Source organism: Centruroides sculpturatus, unplaced genomic scaffold (assembly GCF_000671375.1).
Source record: "Centruroides sculpturatus isolate CEXI.00-Female unplaced genomic scaffold, Cexi_2.0 scaffold49, whole genome shotgun sequence".
Taxonomy (NCBI): domain Eukaryota; kingdom Metazoa; phylum Arthropoda; class Arachnida; order Scorpiones; family Buthidae; genus Centruroides; species Centruroides sculpturatus.
Window position 1 is genome coordinate 1,322,167 of NW_019384317.1, and position 18,583 is coordinate 1,340,749.

The window sequence follows — 18,583 nt, forward strand, 5'->3', positions numbered from 1 at the left end:
TACTGACAAATCTAAATATGTTTATAAGAGAAAATATTTTACAAAAAAAAAGAAGTCTACAATTTTATAGGTTTTTGTTTTTTCTCTTTGATGTATATTTATATAAAAATAATAATTATTATTTTAATAATAAATCCTTTTTAAAGATATTTTACACTTAGAAATAAGAACTTACATGGTTATCGCTCGGTCCCACCTATCACGTAAGTTTGGGGTATTATACCCCAAACTTACGTGATAGGTGGGACCAAGCGATGACCGTGTAAGTTGGTGTATAATTTCACACATAAATACATAAATACAAATAATTTTTAATTTGGGCCGGAGACTAAAGAAAACAATAATTTAGAAAAAATGTTTAATAAAATCTTAAATAATACATATGTATGACAAATTATATTATTATACAATTTTTCATTTAGTCGATTATCACACCATAATTTTAACATTGTTTCCATCTCAGGGATAATATCGTGACATTTACGAATGATGTCGAATTTAAAGATTGAGCATTTTTCACAGCTTCGAGAATTTTTTCTTTACCTTTTATAATTGTTCTGACCGTCGATTCCGGTAGATCAAACTTCTTTGCCAATTCACAAATTTTCATTTTTGTATCGAAGTCTTTAATAATGTTAACTTTACATTCCAAAGATAAAGTTTTTCTTTTCTTGTTTGATGCAGAAGAATCAGTTCTACTTCGTTTAGATGACATAGTAGAGTCTCTCGAGTCTCCGTAGATATAACAAACAGAAATAAATAACACAAAATAAATTGTAGCTATATGTCGATTCTGCACGACAGGTCTGAACACGTAAGCCAAACAATAGTGTGGGGGGAGTGAGTAATCAAGAGTTGCGTGCCACTCAAACAAAAGATGAATCGACGAGATTTGAAAATCGCGTAAGTCAGTGTAGCATAAGTCGAGGTATTACTAGTGCCAAACAGTGCAGAAACTTTTGTATTCTTGTACCAAAGGTAATTTGAGGGTTATTGAATGCCTTGAATACAAAATGACTGAAGATGCTGTGTTTCTGAACATTCAGAAATTGAATAATTTTTTTGTTGTGTGATTTTTAACAAAAATGAACTACCAACAAGAAAATTAAAACCAATTATCCGTTATAGTATATAAAAACATGTGAAGTGTTGATATACAGTACCTTGTGTATTAATCTTAAATTTTTACTAGAATTTGAAATTGAAGTGATTCTAAAGTAAAACAGGTTATATAAATTGCGATCTCACTGTGTAACTTTAACATTCTGATGGAAACTTTTACTTTCTCATTCCTTTATTCCTTACTTAATATGCTTTACTGACCGTTGCAGAGTACATGAAATATTAACTTTTTTATCTTAAAAAAAGTATAAACAATTTTTAAATAATTTAAAATAACTATTATAAAATGCAACACAAGAAACACTGCAAAATGCTAGGGTCGGGCCACCAAAGGGATTTGGATAGAGTACGTAGTATAATGTAATATTGATCACAATGATTAAATTTTCAACATGCTGTCAGTTAGGCAAAATATATGAATTTGAGAAAGAGAGAGAGAGACACTGGCCATTCAATTATCTTTCATGCTTTCAATTTGAGGGCAAGTGCTAATGAACTAGTTTAAAGATGAAAACAAAGTGCAAAAGATAACTAAAATAGTACCATTACTTTTTTATTACGTAATCATTTAAATTTATTTTATTATTAAGTATTTTTTAAATATTTTTATAATTTAAATTAAATTTTTTTATTAAGTAATCATTTAAATTTCATTTAAATGATTACTTAATAAAAAAATTCCAATTAATACAAATCAAAATTAAGTTATTATTTTTTATTAAAAAGTAATATTTGTAAAGGGAGAAATTTAACACTTTTGTAATGGATTAATAGATTTATTTGATAGGGGAACTTTTTAATTACTCATTTTATTTCAAAATTATAACCACAACCATAAAATTATGTAATAGGTTAATTAATTTAATAATTTGATGATTCTAAGAAAACTTATTTAAAAATTATCTTTTTCAAGTTTTAAAACTAATAAATTTTAATTTGTTAGAAAGTATATTCGATTAAAAACAGCTAATAAATTGATCACTTGGTTGAAAATTAAACAAGGTGACAATACAGAAACAAAAATTAAATAATAATAAAGCATAGTAAATGTTTTCTGTTTTTTTTTTTACTTTCTTGGCTATTATAGAATATAATATAAGAAAAGTATTGTGATTTGTCAAATTTTGACCCAGTTTTTTGCATTCTGATGTTTTAACATTCCATCTATCCCCCAAAAAATAAAATAAAATAGACACCAACACACAATTTTGCTTTATTTTGCATTATATTTTGGGGCTGGATTAACTAAAAATGTTATACTTTGCAAGATTATTTTTATATATAGGACACTAGCTGTTACCTGTGACTTCGCCTGTGGAAGTTTTGCAAGCAAACCCCCATTTATATTCAGTATTTCAACATACATAGTAATTATTATATAACACTTACCGCTGAGAATGCAGAGAATTACTAAGAATCAAACGAATTGTTTTCAATTTCATCAATTTTCTGGAACATTGACAATCATTCTATAATCGAACCAATATGCAATAACAAATTCAAATTTAAAACGGTTCGAACATTTGTTTAAAAAATCGAAATATATAAATATTTATAACAATGTCTGAAATGTTATCAATTTAATACACCTAAGTACTTAATGAAGACTAAATGTTGTTAAAAACAAAAAACCGCATCTAAAATAGTACAGTAGAAGCTGTTCTTCAGATTAAGTCTTAATCCTCTCCCTCTCCCCCCGCGGGGGAATTTCGAAAAATCCCTTTTTAGTGTGCATTTTCACGACGTAACCTAACTGTGTACCAAATTATAGATTGATGCTGTTCAAGTACAAGGGGATGGGGAAATGGGATCTTGTTGTGTTGTATCTCAAATGATGTGTCGGACTTGTTGCTGACATTTACAATTTTTTAAAACACGGTCTCTTCCTCAAAAGTAAGCTTTTATTCTTCCTTTTAGCTTAAAATTACTCTTTTTTTTAAGCTTTTGTTGTTTAAATTTTAAATTGTTATTAATTGAAATTTTTCGGATTTCCTTCCCAATCACCTTAATCTCCTTTCGAGTGTCAGGAAAGTCGAGCAAGAGCCCTTGTCAGATTTTTTCTTCCATGTTCTTTACACTTTACTATTTCTATGTTTCTTTATATGGGTATCCAAATACTTGATTAGCCAGATAAAACTCATTTTTTGTAGCTGGGTGCACAACTATCCGATATTCAGCACTAGTCCTATGATATTTTTTGCTTGTCCAAAATAGAGATATGTTAGAATTGATGCTATCTTACTGTGAGATTAACAGTGGGTCAGGGCTTAATCTCTGCCTGATCACTTACTCTGCACAGGCTGGTAAAGCCCGATCTTGGAGCCGTTGGATGGCTAGGAGGGCAAATCGAGTGGGGAGGGAGGTGAGAAAGCTGGCAGGTGCCCGTTTAAAGACAAGAGACAGGTTTAAAAACTAAACAAGCATTTATTATATAACTAACTAGGAAATACAAAAGGTTACAAAAGGTTGGATACATCTAAGAATAAATGCGGATAACATAAGTACGCCTATGGCAATTATACAATCTAGCCTTTCTCTAAAGGGTTTACTCTAATGACTAGTCCTGTATGTGTAGAGAGAGAGAGAGTTCGCTGGTTCAAAATAATTACCTCAAAGTGCTATATGTGGCAATAACAGTTCTTTATGCCAGAGTTGGGCTTGGTCGCTGTCTTCTACCGATGCGGGAGACGTGGAATCACTATGACCGAATATAACTTCTGTTTACGAACTCCCGAGCTTCCGGTGGTCTGCACCTTTTATATCATTGTCATGGGAAAACTGCCACGTGATTGACTTTTGTTGATGATGACAGTGCATTCTTCACACCTAAGTGTCAACTTTCCCATCTACTTGTTATTACAATTGGTGATCTCCAATCTAGTTTCAATTTCTTCGGGTTTTTTCCGAAGATATTTACACTTAACATAAAATTGGAATTTTTTTTTTAAGAGCCCCGTAAAAATCCACGGGCTCATATTACATTTACAATCCAAAACAAGAATTGACAATCACCACATACACCAATAAGACATTTTTGGCTTGATACTTTTGAGATGACAAAACAAAAAGCTATTGCATATTCAGAAGAGTAGAAACACAGTTGCCAAACATGACTTCTTTTTGAAGAATTTAAGTTTTGTTAACAAACACAAAAAATAACAAAAGTATCAAAAAATTTTGATACTTAAGATTTGATTTTTTTTTTGAGGAAACATTTTTAAGAATTTTATAAACTCTTAATGCATCTTAGAATTGAGAATATACATTAAAAATCTAGTTCAACTACAGTCACCCCCTATAACACTGTTGATTATTCCGTTTTATATGAATTCCATGTTGAACAAGGTCACTTAGATTTTACAAATACGTGAGCCATTCACAGCCCGGCACACGTATTTGTAAAATCTAAGTGACTCGTACAACATGGAATTCATATAAAACGGAATAATCAACAGTATTATGGGTGGGTCGACTGTATATTGTAAGTAGAAAAATAAATTATTGTTTATTATTGAATTAGTCATTAGATCCTGCTCAAGTTAATGTACCAGTAATAGGAGGACATTCGGGAATCACGATCATTCCTTTACTTTCTCAAGCGACTCCGTCGGTTTCGTTTCCGGCCGACCAGTTGGATGCTCTCACAAAAAGAATACAAGAAGCCGGAACCGAAGTGGTCAAAGCTAAAGCTGGAACGGTAAGTACCATTTCAAAAGTCATTCGCTCGCGTAAAGATTTTTATGGCAAGTGCTGGATTCCATAAAACAAACTGACACTTTTTAATTTGTTTTAGAGAAAATTTGGTTGGTATTTTAAAAAAAAGAGCAATTTAAATGAAAACAAGAGACTTTCTGGTTCTGACGATTTAAAAATGATATTAAGACATTTTTGTTTGTTTAGATCAGGGATGTCCAGCATCTTGTTGCAAGCCTCTTACAAAACTAAATTTAATTTACTAACCTCCTCCTATGCTGATAAGTTAATAGAAAGAATTTCATTATTCCTTTTTAATTTAATAATAATTGATATTTTTAATAAAATAAAACACACAAATCGAAAATCAATATATAAAATGCGTTCATAAGCAAAACATATGATATAAAGAAATTTGATTTTTTCAAAATAATTATTCAGCTTCAAATATACTCTAATTAGAGAAACATTTAGAGACATCAGCTTCTTTTGTGGATGGCAAAACTTTCTTCAGTTTGTCTTGTGTGAGTTCTGTCAATTCTGAATACTTTTCTCTTCCTTTCTTCTTCCTCTGTTCCAAAAAAAAAAAAATATTTCTATGAAGTAAAAATTTAAACTTGACAAATATGTATTCAAATAGTTACTGCATGTAAGTTTATCTATAAGACTCTCCCAGATTTGATGATAAAGCAGTTTTTAAATTTTTCATTATGTATAAATTTTTACATATTGAAAAATTGCCCAGAGAATTATTAGATGCATTTAATAAAAGTCATCACCAAACTTCCACATCATACTGATGATGGAATATGGGAAAGAATATATGAGTATAAAATACTTTTGGGAGTAATGCTTTAAGAAAGTGTATCTTATTCCAGTATTAAAGTATTACATTGGGATAAAAGAGAGAGAGAATTATGAGAGGGGGGGAAATAATTTGATATAATAGATTTTCAAACCAGCTCAAAGTAAGCAAGTTCTACAGTAATAAATACCTTGAGATATTTACTGATTCATAATTATTATTGTTGTTGCTTAAATTATACAGTCAAAGAATCTAGGGATTTTCGGCTCTAGTCTTGATACTATGCATTTGCCGATACGGTAGAAATTTTGGTTTCGGTTGACAGTATGACTATTTGTACTTATTCCAACATACTGTTGATGGTTGCTCAAACTCTTGAAAAATAACTGCAACAAAAAGATTAGTTTATGTTGTTTGGTGGCCTGTGTGAGATGGATGTAAGGACAAAGAAAATTTTGTACCCAATACAAATATACAAATTAGGGCTGTCCACGAGTTCTGTAACTTCAATGATAGAGAGATTGGTTTACAAATAATTAGATGACTTAAAAATAAATGGGAGTCTTGTCTTAAGATTAAAAAAGCATAAACATTAGAAGAGCCAACATTTATTAAATAATTCTCTGTTAATTTTTGTGTTTTGATGTTCCTTAATGTTGTCAGATATGTCTTTACATAAAAAGAATTGACAGTAACAAGCAATAAAAAAGTTGTATATGCTTTAAAATAATTTTATCATCTCATTCTAATCATCAGCCTAACTCATTTAAATCAATTGATGAGGAAAACTAAGTAATTATATCACCTCAACTAGTTTCTGCTCTCGTTATACATCAATAATGTAAAAAGCAGCAATGTAATAAGATTGAATAAAAGTAACATTCATATTTATTTTTCAGGGTTCGGCAACTCTTTCGATGGCATTTGCCGGAGCAAGATTCACATTTTCTGTAAGTAGTTTTATACTTTTATACTTTTTAAACAAAATGTAAAAACTTCTGTTTTTTTACAGCTGCTTAATGCAATGAGCGGAAAACAAGGAGTCGTCGAATGTTCGTACGTCAAATCCGAAGAAACCGAAGCATCTTACTTTTCGACTCCGATCTTGTTAGGAGTAAGTTGTTTTTTGAATAATCTCTTAAAGGTTTTTGCAGAAGAGAAAAGCAATATAGCAAAAGAATAATGGTTTTGTGAAGTTTGTTAGATTTTTAACTAATTATTGCCACCTGCATCTTTTAATCTTTTGATAAAAAACAAATGAACAGATAAAGATGGACAAAAACCATTAACAACAAGCAATTATTTATTGTAACATTCGTCACAATGCCGGGCTTTAATTTTCAATCATTTTTTAAAAATTTATTTAATTTAAAGTACAGTAGAGTATCGATTATCCGAATCAATTGGGGACGGGTTTGGAAAACCAATTTTTTGGGTTAACCGATTATGTAAGAAAAAGTACATTATTAATATAGTATATTAGTATATCCCAAGTTTAACTTATTCTCCGTTACGTGTTGCTATGCATTGAATTGAATTTTTGTCGATGTTAGGCTTAATATTTTTATAATTATTATTATAAAAATATTAATATTTTTATATTAATATTGTATTGTTAAACACTATGAATAGTGTTTAACAATACAATAGCCACGATTATTATCGTGGCTATTGTATTGTTAAAAACTATTTCTTTACTTTTTAAATATATTGAAAAATATAAAAACAAAAAAATTATACTTTAGAAGTTAATCTAGTATCAGAAACATTTGATTCAGCACGACACGGTCCAACCGAAATGCTTTTGGTGAACCGACGTTTCGGTTGATCGGCATTTGGATAATCGACGCTCTACTGTATATGCTCCCCCACCTCAAATTAGTAGTGTCTTGCCCCTTACATCATACTTATCCTGTTAGCAACAATGTCATGCCATCATCTAATGCCTTATAGTGGAAAAATTTTTTAATTGAAATAACATAACTTTTGGTTTGCATTTGAAGTTCACACACAGTTAATCGGGATCACATGCCTGTAAGATTTTAATACATAGACAGACAGATGGCAGTGGAATTTGTCTTTTCTTAATCTCAAGAACAGTTACAGTGTCTCAGATTTCATCTGTGTCTTTGCAATTTGAAACTTTTTTTTTTTTTCAAATTATAGTCCAATGAAATCATAATTATATTAGTTGCAAAGTAAGTTAGATAATTATAAAAACAAACATTTTAAAATATTAGACCAAATATGCAGCAAGCTTGGGACCAGAACTGGTTTGAATTTCTGGACTCTGTCTAAATATACACTTAAAAGTTTCTTTACTTTCCATTGTTTGTATTTAACAGATGCAAATTAATACACTTTAGTACAGAGTCTGTTTGATCCTTACAAATGAAAATTTAATAAATTCTAACAAATAACTGGAGAGGATCACCTGCATGCAATAGCAGTCACATTTGAATCGGCATTGTGCGACATCCAATGATTCCAAAGCGCCATGTGGCAAATTACAGCTGTAGTTTTGAATTTGGCAGGCTGTAGTAGCCAGTTTCCTGGAGCTAGATTTTTAGTTTGAGTTTTACATATATACAGTGAAACCTCGATCCATCATTCATTCCTGCATAGTTCATTTTACCTCGATGTTCAGTCTGTATTTTAACTAAAAGAAAAATCTTATTTATAATATCTAACCAGAGATTGAGAATAAAAAGATCACCTTGTGACTCCAAGGTTATTCCAACAACCAACATTTCAGTAGATTTAATAAACCATAACATTTTCAACCTAATATGACTGGCAATCTTCAGTGAATTACACCATTTAATATTTAATTAAAAAAAACATACTGAATTTAATGGAAATAATTTAAAAATTAAAAGGTGTTCTAAAGAGAACACTATCACAGGGGAATTAAAATTAACAATTAACCATAAAAATAATAATGAAGATAAATATAAAGAAATATATTATCCTGCATCAATAGAGGGAACTAAATTGAGATAGATGTTTGTGTAGTAGTAATAATTTTTAAATTCAAAGTTAAAAAGTTTATGAAACTTTCCCAAATAGCTCCTCTTATACTGTACTTATCTAATAGGGTAATAAAATACTGTATTGTACTATAATAATGTAATCATGCAAAAAGCAGACAAATGATTGTCTTTTCCTGGATAATTCTTGTGATTAGTGAATGTGTCAGTCATTCAATTGCTATGATTTTATTTTATTGTACATATTGGGTTCATTTTCTGGTAAAACTGCTTAAATCTGCTTTGTTTAAAGACAGTTAAGCCATTTCCACTTAGCTGCTACAGCACTAGTAAAGTGAGGTTCAGAGTGCCAAAATCAGAAGTTAAGATGGTTGCCATCATAAATTATTTGCATATTACGTGCTTAAAATGAAGATTATGACAACCAGTTCCAAATATATTTTTGTATATCAGAAAAATTGGAAATGCACTTTTCTACATAATCTTCTATATTGACATAGATGTCTTCAGATTTACTAGTAATGGCAAATGCGCACATTATACTGTTGTTGTTTACCATATAAGTAATGCATTTTTACACACTATCAAATTTTTTCTGATCAGCTGCCTACAATATATCAATACATTAGGTATTCTTACCAAAAGAAAATAGAAGAAATTATAGTATTCTTGTGTTTAGTCTTCATTGAAAAAATTGTCACGTTTGTGCACAAGTGCCATATTGTTTAGTATTACAGAAAGCCATCGTATAGGTGTATCACTGGAAAATACACATTTCGTATGAGATAAACAATAAAAACATTGATTGATGATGGAAAATGACATAAATTTCTCATGTCAGTCTTTTTTCCCACCAAAAATGATATATGTATATATACAGTGATATCTCAATCTAAAATTAATCGTCTCGTATTAATACGAATCGCTAGGGAAACAGTAGTTAATACAAATTTTTGATGAAGTGAACTAACAATTGTCAGGTTCATGGTTAAGGTTGCATAATTTTCATTGCTTATTAATTCATAATTCCATAAATCTCTAAATTATAATATTTTGAATTAATTTTATTTAACTTTGTTTTGTAAACTAATTTATTTTTAAAATAAATTTAATGTTCTAAATGATTTTCAAATCAAACGATGAGAAAATGCTATTTGCTGTTGAAGTATGGAGCAGTATATCAGAGTGGTTAAACAAAACAAAGCTAAAAATTCATAGATTTTTTAGCTTTGTTTTGTTTAACCACTTAGAATGCCAAATTTGGCTAAAAACAATCATAACTGTAAGAACTCACTGAAATGCAAACTACTGTGTGTTTGCATGGGACCACATCCATTTAAAGCGGTGGATATCCTTAAACTTTAACCCCTATTTTCTGAGTGTGGTAGAATGATTGCTAAAACAATATGTTTGAATTGCTCTACAATCTGAGGTCCAACATGTCTTTATTGCAAGGAAAAAAATCTATTCTACTCAAAATAGAGCATTTATTACAGTACCACTTTGCTTTTTACACTTTTCAATGTGAATAATAATAATAGTAATAATAGAAATAACCCTATTTCTTGAGGGTTCTGATAATTTTTGCATGACAAATTGAACAAAAATGTTAACATTGTGACAATGGCATTTTGCCAGGACGACAACAGAATTTGCTTTAAGGCGAGTCAACTGTATATGAAATTAAACCTATATAAAAAACAGATTTGGTTTTAGTCAATCAACCAATATTGAAGATCGTCTTCCTCTTTCCATCAAAAATTTTTAGTTTTCCCACATTCTCTTGGTCTGCTGTCTTTCATTCATTTTGTATAGCCAAACCATTTCAGGTGTGCTTTTCTCATTCTGCCCATCAGCATGTAATAAAGAACAACTTGAATGACGTCATTTCTTATTCTAGTCTTTCAAGTGATTCAAAATGACAATGTTAACTAAGAGCTGAAGCATTTACTCTACTTAAGATGTACTCTTCGTGCTGGATGCTTACTACCGTGGCAATTGTTTTAAATATTACAGTCTGTAACAAAAGTATAAACACATCTTTAATTAATACAAAACAATAAAAATTATTTATACAAAGTTTCATAATAAGTATAAAATAATTATATCATTTATACAATTTTTTTTAGATTTTGATTGTAATAAAATTATAAACATAGTAATAATAAATAACAATTAAAAATTGTTTTAATATTTTGAAATCCCCTTTTGATGAAATTAGCTGAAATATTCTATCTGGCATTGAGTTTACTAACTTTTTCTTCAGTTAGTGCCTCCCATGCTTCCATAGTTTCCAATTTTAGTTCATTTACACTGTTATATTGATTGTTTCCTCCAGAGACAGCAAACGTTAGACAGCCCCATAGATTTTTGATGGGATTCCTATCTAGACTTCTAGATGGTCAATCAATTACAGTGGAACCTCACATAACAAGTATTTTGCATAATGAGCAAAACAAATTGTAAAAAAACTACTCGCTTAACGAGCGACGAGAAGAGGGGAAGTCCCGGATTGTGCGCATGCTCCACCAGTCTGTGTTTTAGCACTCGTTCCACTAGCATATTCGTGTCGCTCGTGATCAAACATTTTTTCAAACTTGTGTTTGCACATATTATGTATAAACATCAACAACCATAACCTGTAATGCCAAATTCTTGGGGCTTTATTATATATCGTTTGGCATATTTAATTAATTTGACTAGAGGTAGGTAGTTAGTTATGTTGCTATCTCATTAAATTTAATACAAGATAGCAACATAATTCCCTACCTCTAATCAAATTAATTAATTTATAATATTTAATGATAGTCTTTACATAGCCCCAAGAATTTTTCATATCGTTTGGCATGTTTATCAGACATATTATCTGTGATTTTTTGTTTTGTTTTCTGCAAATGGAATTTGCATTCCAGATTGGTTCATTCTATGCTAGAAGAAATGATGATGATGATTCATGCTCCTTAATGTATATTGTATACAGGCATACCTCGACTTACGTCGTTCCCGATTATATGTCGTTTGTCAAAAAAGTACATGGAAAAATAAAAATCAAGTTTAAGTCATTTTATTTGACTTTACGTCTGTCCGCCACAAATATTGAAGTCGTAATATCACTAGAAAAGTGTTTAAAGCACATAAGATCATATTAAAAACTAAAATTTATTTGTTTGTAAGCTTAAAATAGATTTTTATTAACCATATATTATTAAAAATGCAGAACCGGGAATGGTAATTTATGGTTTAGCCTAGTGACAAGTAGATTTGGAGACAAGTAAATTTGACTTACGTCATTCTCCAGGAACCAATTACAGACGTAAGGCGAGGTATACCTGTAATTGCCTTTGAATAAATGTTATATGTAAAATATTTGAGTATTTTTTTGGCATGCATTGTCATATTTTACATTAATTTATATGGGGAAACTGTTTTGCGTTAAGAGTAAGATTCTGAAACGAATTATGTTTGTTAAGCGAGGTTCCACTGTACCTCAATTTTTTCTTTTTCAAGCTATTGTTTTGTTGATTTTGAGATATGTACTGAAGCATTGTCCTGTTACTTCCACCAATTAATGGCCCAAATGTAATTATCAAAAGATGATGTATGACAACTTAATTTTCAGAGTTCATTTTATTACTAATATAAAAACAACGTCTGTGTACAGTGGTACCTCAGGATACGAAATTAATTCGTTCCGAAACTGAGATCGTATCATGAAAATGTCGTAAGGTGGATCATCTTTTCCCATACGATTACATGTAAAACCAAATAATTCGTTCCAACGCGAAAAACATACTCAAATTAAAGCCAAGTAATACATTTAAAAAAATAACTGTAGTAAGAAAAACAAATGAAAAATGCGAACTAATGTAACGTCGTATGGTGAGTTTTTGTTCGTATCGTGGAGCAAAAATATGTTCGAATTTCATGTCGTATCCTGAAAATTTCGTATGCTGGGGCGTTCGTAACCTGAGGTACCACTGTATATCTAAAAACCTGCTCACACCAGCTGCTCTTCTTCCTTGCTGTCTAATATTTTCACTTTTTCATTCTTTCTTAAGTCATGCCAGTAACTTAGACATCTGGTCCATTTAAATTCCATTTTTTTTTCTGTAAATACTATTTAATTCCACTCTGAGATTCAAGACATTTTTTCTTTTGCCCATTGACTTCTAGGTGCTGTTTGTTTCATTTTTGGGAAGGTTACAGTTTGATAATTATTCAGTATTCTCCAAACAGTCATGTATGATACTTTGGTTGGTAGAACAGCTGCAGCTTCTCTCGATGACACGTTGTTGTGTTATTAATTTAAATACTTGGCATCTATGTCTGTCAGTCACACTTTTAGGCCTACCAGATCATTTAATTTTTCCATAATGTTCTTTTTGCTGTAAAACAGGTCTTATAGCAGATGTAGAATGATTCACATTGGCTGCTACTTGTCTTAGTGACTTGCCAGATCCATGCAGTAAATGCATTTTGTGAATTTCTTGTTCTGTTAGACTGCAACCACAAGACATTGTTTAAACAATGTTTCAAAATTTATAAACACTTGAAATCAAATACAGTGGCAATTTTAAATTATTATTGCTCTCTGTTGTTAAAAATAATAAGAGCAACTTAAATTAGTCACTTTTAAGCCTGTGTTTGTAATTTTGTTACAATCCAAAATTACTAGTTTAAAAGTTATTTCAATTTTTTAATCATTTTAATATAAACATTTTTTATATTAAAATTATATTAATTTTTATAGGTTTTTAACCTAAAATTTAAAAAATTCAAAAACAGGTGTGTTTATACTTTTGTTACAGACTGTACAAGAATTCTTTTGAAGTAATTTGGCATTGACTATTGACATATTAGATCTATTGCAGAGTGGTTTAATTTACACAAATTCACGTGCCCTTAATGCCGACTGTTACAAAAAATTTTATAGATCGAATATTGCATACAATAACTTGTCTGGCTGAAGAATAATCTTACATTTGCCAAGAAATCCCACTTGATTCATCTCATAGTTGGCATACAAAATAGATTTTAAAAATTCTCAAAGCAGGTAGAGAGAATGATCATCTCTGTGTTTGGGTTGATTGTGTTATGACAAACAATATCTGGCATAGATCGATCAGATCAAATGTTTGCATTATTATTCATTGCTAAGGAAAAGCAATCACAAAAAAAAATTACATTATATAATGCATGCATTCTTTCAAATGATATATTATATATGTATTCTTGTATGACTGAAATGATTGGCAATAAAATACCAACAATAAAAATTAGAACCGAAGACTAATTTCATTATTTACAGGCTATGCCCGATTGGTATCGAGGACGAGGTTTTAGTGTAGCGAGACCAGAAATATTTCACACACAAAACAAAATATTTTAACAGAATAAACACACACACAAGTGATTTATGCAGGAAAGAAAATCAGAAATTTTTCTGTTATTTCAGATACCAATTACCTATTTGTAAATAATATACGCTTCTGGCACTAGGGTCCAGTAACAGATTCCTACGATTTGACTCGTATTTGGCAGTCAGTGTGTTAATCTCTTTACTCAAATTTGTTTCTGTTGAATCAGTTCAAAGTGAAAGTTAAAATGAGTTTGATAAATTTTAGGAATTTAGTTTTATTTAAATTGTGAGCTTTTATAATTTTTTTTATAATACTTACTACTACAAAGATCGAATTAAACAATATTTTAATGAAAAACTCCAAAGGCTGAAGTTTTATTTAATATCATTTGCACTAAAGAGTACCGACGTGCGGAAACCCCCACGGCCGATCTGTTCATTTTTAATCATAAGCCAACTTCTTACACTGGTGTGCAAAACTTAAGTACGAAAGTAACGTTTGCGTGTTGTGTCACTGCCAAGTAACATAGCTCGATGAAACTTGGTCCATACATAGAAAGAACTGCTACAGTATAGTACAGGAGGTAACTGACAGAAATACGCAACGAGACAAACAGAAATGACACTTTTATTCAATGACAATAATTACACTAAAGTCACTGCGATTTCTGATGGTCCCATAGACATTACAAAACGGCAGGACATGATTCTTAGTAGGGTGTGTGATCACCACGGACGGCAATGCACGCTCTGCAACGTGCGCCCATAAGGTTGGTAAGGAGTTCCTGTGGTAGGGCGTTTCACTCCTCTACCAGTGCAGTTGACAACTGCTGGATGGTTGTTGGTGTGTGTGGACACGCTGCAATACGTCTCTCCCACACGTGCTCGATGGGATTTAAGTCGGGGGAACGGGCAGGCTAGTCCATTTGCCGAATATCATCTTGCTCCAAGAGCTCCTCCACCTGTGCTGTTCAATGCAGTCGAGCATTGTCATTCATAAAAATGAAGTCAGGGCCGAATGCACCTCTGAAAAGATGCACACGGGGAAGGAGTACAGTGTCACAATAACATTGACCAGTGACAGTACCGCATTCAAAGTTTTGGAGGTCAGTATGCCCATGCAACATTATGCCTCCCCACACCATAACACCTTGACCACCAAAATGATCACGTTCGACAATGTTCCCGGGTGCATTACGTGTTCCCACCTCTCGCCATACGAGGGTACGTCCAGAATCACTACTCGACCGAACCCGCTCTCATCCGAGAAGAGCACACCACCCCGCTGCTCATTGGTCCAGTCCCTATGCTCTTGGCACTGTCGTAAACGGAACGCAACGTGCCGGTCGTCTGGCAAAGAGATCACCCATATGCAGTCGCCGTGCCACCGCGGAGCGTGAGATTGCACGCCTTGCAGTCCTGTTAAATGTGGTTGCACATTGACACGGGTCCCTTATTGCCCGTTGCACAATGTAGCGGTCATCTGCTGCCATAGTTGATGGTGGCCGACCACCTCCTCTCCTTTGGGTAGCAGTGCCTGTGGTTTGGAACGCTCCCCATGGACGTGAAACAATGCTGCAAGCAATACCAAACTCCTGGGCTACACTTCGTCCTTCTTCCAGTCTCCCAATGGTTCTTCCCCGTGTGAAGTCATCCAAATGTCGTCTCTGGGCCATATTGTAATGAAGAACACTACCACAATGCACCGTAACTGCTCACCGATTGGCACACACTGTCTTTTACCATTTCTTCAACTTGTGTTGTGTGGCCGGCCGCATTTGGCGCTATAGTCGCGCCGACTCGACATCAAGCTTTCTGCGCACAACCGAGAGATCTCTGGCAAGATGCTCCCGCACTTTCATTCATTTCCACCGAGTTGTTCATAAGTTCTGTTACTCTATCTACCTGGTCTTTAAGTTTTGCACACTAGTGTATATCAAAAGCACTCTAACAACAAAAATTTAAAATTTTTCCTCGTTACCACAAGCAATGAAAATGAGCCAACAATTGTACTTCGGTGTTTCTACGACGGCCGTGCTTGGTACAGTAAGCCAAGCCATTTGCTCAAAGACTGCTATCCTAAAGAAAAGCTCTCCACGCATTATGGAAATTGACAAACGGGCAAACTAACATTATTTGATCTAGGGTTTCGAGGTCACGATCTTCTAAGTGCGGGCTAAGGTTACAAATTTAAACGAAGCAACAATCAAATTATCATTCAGGCACTAAACAATTCTAAGCTTTCTTTTAGGTAAGCGCAATAATGATATTTTTATTTTACAGCCAAACGGCGTGGCCAAGAATCTGGGAGTGGGTAAACTGTCGTCCTACGAATCCGACCTGCTGAAGGCGGCGATTCCGGAACTGAAAGGAAACATCAAGAAGGGAGAAGACTTCGTGAAAGGTTGACGGGCGTAATGGGTGGAAGGAAACCGCCACGGCGCGGTAACTGTACAAAATAGAAACATTAAACGGACAGTAGAATTTATACGGTTTGTCATTTCCGTAGACTTACGCCAACCATTTTGGAAAAGGCGGCATAGGTTTATAGGCTAAGGGGTTCGACTCCACCAGTTGTACTGTTGTTAAGTACTGTATATTGTTAATAATAAACACGCGCTTTAATATTTTTCAAAAACGCGTTTCCAATGGTTACGCAGTCGATGTTATTAATCTGTTTATAAATGATAAAAGCTAATGCAATCAAAACATTACTTTTAAATTTATAATAGCCAAATCTAATTGGATTTATTGATTTAAAAAAGTCAAGCACGCAACCATTGCACAGTAGTAATATTTTTAACTTATTAAATATTTCGTTATTTTGTTAAATTGTATTAATACTGCAATTTCAGTCCACCCGTTCTTAACCGGTTTTAAACAAATTTTTCTTCCCGAATATAATCAATAATAAATGCTATTTGATAAGCTTTTCTGCACGGTGTTCTAAACCTACTTTTATCAGCTATAAGTAATAGATATGTATATATCCATGGTGCGGTTTACTTTATATTACTTTTAAAAAATCAATTTTTCAAAAATATTTCCTCAAAATTGATGAAAAAACTTTATGGGTTAATTGTACATAAATAACCCCCGTTTTTTTGCCTGGACCGCATTTAATCAGAGACAAAGCTTTTATTTGTATTCTTTATTTATTTTCTATGCCAGAAACTTAAAAAGCTATTCGGATACCCAATGCCAAGTGAAAAAAGAAAATGGGAAAGTAAGTTAATAGTTAATAAGACAAAACTATACCAGCAAATATAACTAACATACTAAAACTAGGACTAGAATACAATATGCCACTAAACGATAAAGCAATTAATATAATATCCGAAATTGACAAAGCGGTAAATCAGATAAAAATAGAAAATAGGTGTAATTTAAAACATCAAATAAAAGAAGACATAAAGAAACTAAAAAGAAACAATGAAATAGGGAAGATAATGTCGAGAGATAGGGGCGGAAAAGAGTATTCAAAAAAATGCGCAATACCAAAAAAATACTTGAAGGATAATAACCTTAACATAATCAAAGCTGATAAAACTAATCAAATCATCATAGTGGATAAAGAATGGGAAAAAATGAAAAAATCTGAAATAGTGTTAACGAATGACTTTGTTGAACTAACAGAAGAACCAAAAGAAGAAATTAAAAAATGGATGAAGAAAGAAATCACAAAATTGTATAAACAAGGAAAGGTAACACCAGCTGAGAAAAAACAAATACTAAACTACAACAATATCAGAAAACCGCAACTTAAAATAAGGCTAAAAACACACAAAACAGGAGATATATGCAGGCCATTAGTAGACTTTAAAAACACAATATTATCTAATTTAGAACTATTCATAAAGAAAAAACTTAAAATAGTACCATATTCAGATTATTCAATAAAAAACACTGACGAATTAATAAGAAAACTGATGAGAATTAAAATGAAACCGACGTATAGGCTACTAAGTCTAGACATAATCTCTATGTACCCGTCAATAAAATGGGAATTAATTGAAAAAAGCCTAAGCAACCTAGAAATACATAACTGGCTACTGGAGTTAATAAAATACAGCTTTAAAAACAATTATTTCCATATAGATGAAAAAATATATAGACAAAAAATGGTATTAGCATGGGGACAATAATCGGACCAAAACTGGCAGAAATATGCATGAAAGAAATAGAAAAAAAGCTGGCAAAACTAAACGGAATAATATTTATGGCTAGATATGTGGACGATATCATAATATACGACAATGAAATAACTAGCGGAAATATAATATACAACTATGCAAACACGCTAAGCAATACCATTAAGTATGAATGTGAAACAGAAAATAAAAATGAAATAAACTACTGTACCTAGATAAAACTATAAACCGTGCATAAAACTCACTCAATATAAAGCCTTACAAAAAAGCAGCAATGCAGACAAAATCCTTAATTATAAGTCGTACAGTCCTATTACAGTAAAAAGAAACATATTTATAACAGCAATAACTAAAATTTGGAACAGAACATCTAAGGCAGAAGAAAGAAAAACAAAAAAATGAACTAATAAATACCTTCATATTGAACGACTATCCAAGCAGATTACTAAAAAAAGTGGATAAA

General features: G+C 31.9%; 1 protein-coding gene across 1 annotated transcript in view; it reads left to right on the forward strand.

The window, feature by feature from the left end:
* LOC111624020 (malate dehydrogenase, mitochondrial-like) overlaps positions 1-16,457 on the forward strand; it is a 39,100-nt gene extending 22,643 nt beyond the window's left edge. The window contains exons 5-8 of the mRNA XM_023366791.1: positions 4,643-4,819; positions 6,520-6,570; positions 6,633-6,734; positions 16,253-16,457. Of these exons, the coding sequence (XP_023222559.1) occupies positions 4,643-4,819; positions 6,520-6,570; positions 6,633-6,734; positions 16,253-16,378 (456 nt within the window). The 3' untranslated portion in view covers positions 16,379-16,457. The remainder of the gene's footprint in view (positions 1-4,642; positions 4,820-6,519; positions 6,571-6,632; positions 6,735-16,252) is intronic.
* Positions 16,458-18,583: the final 2,126 nt, after the last annotated feature.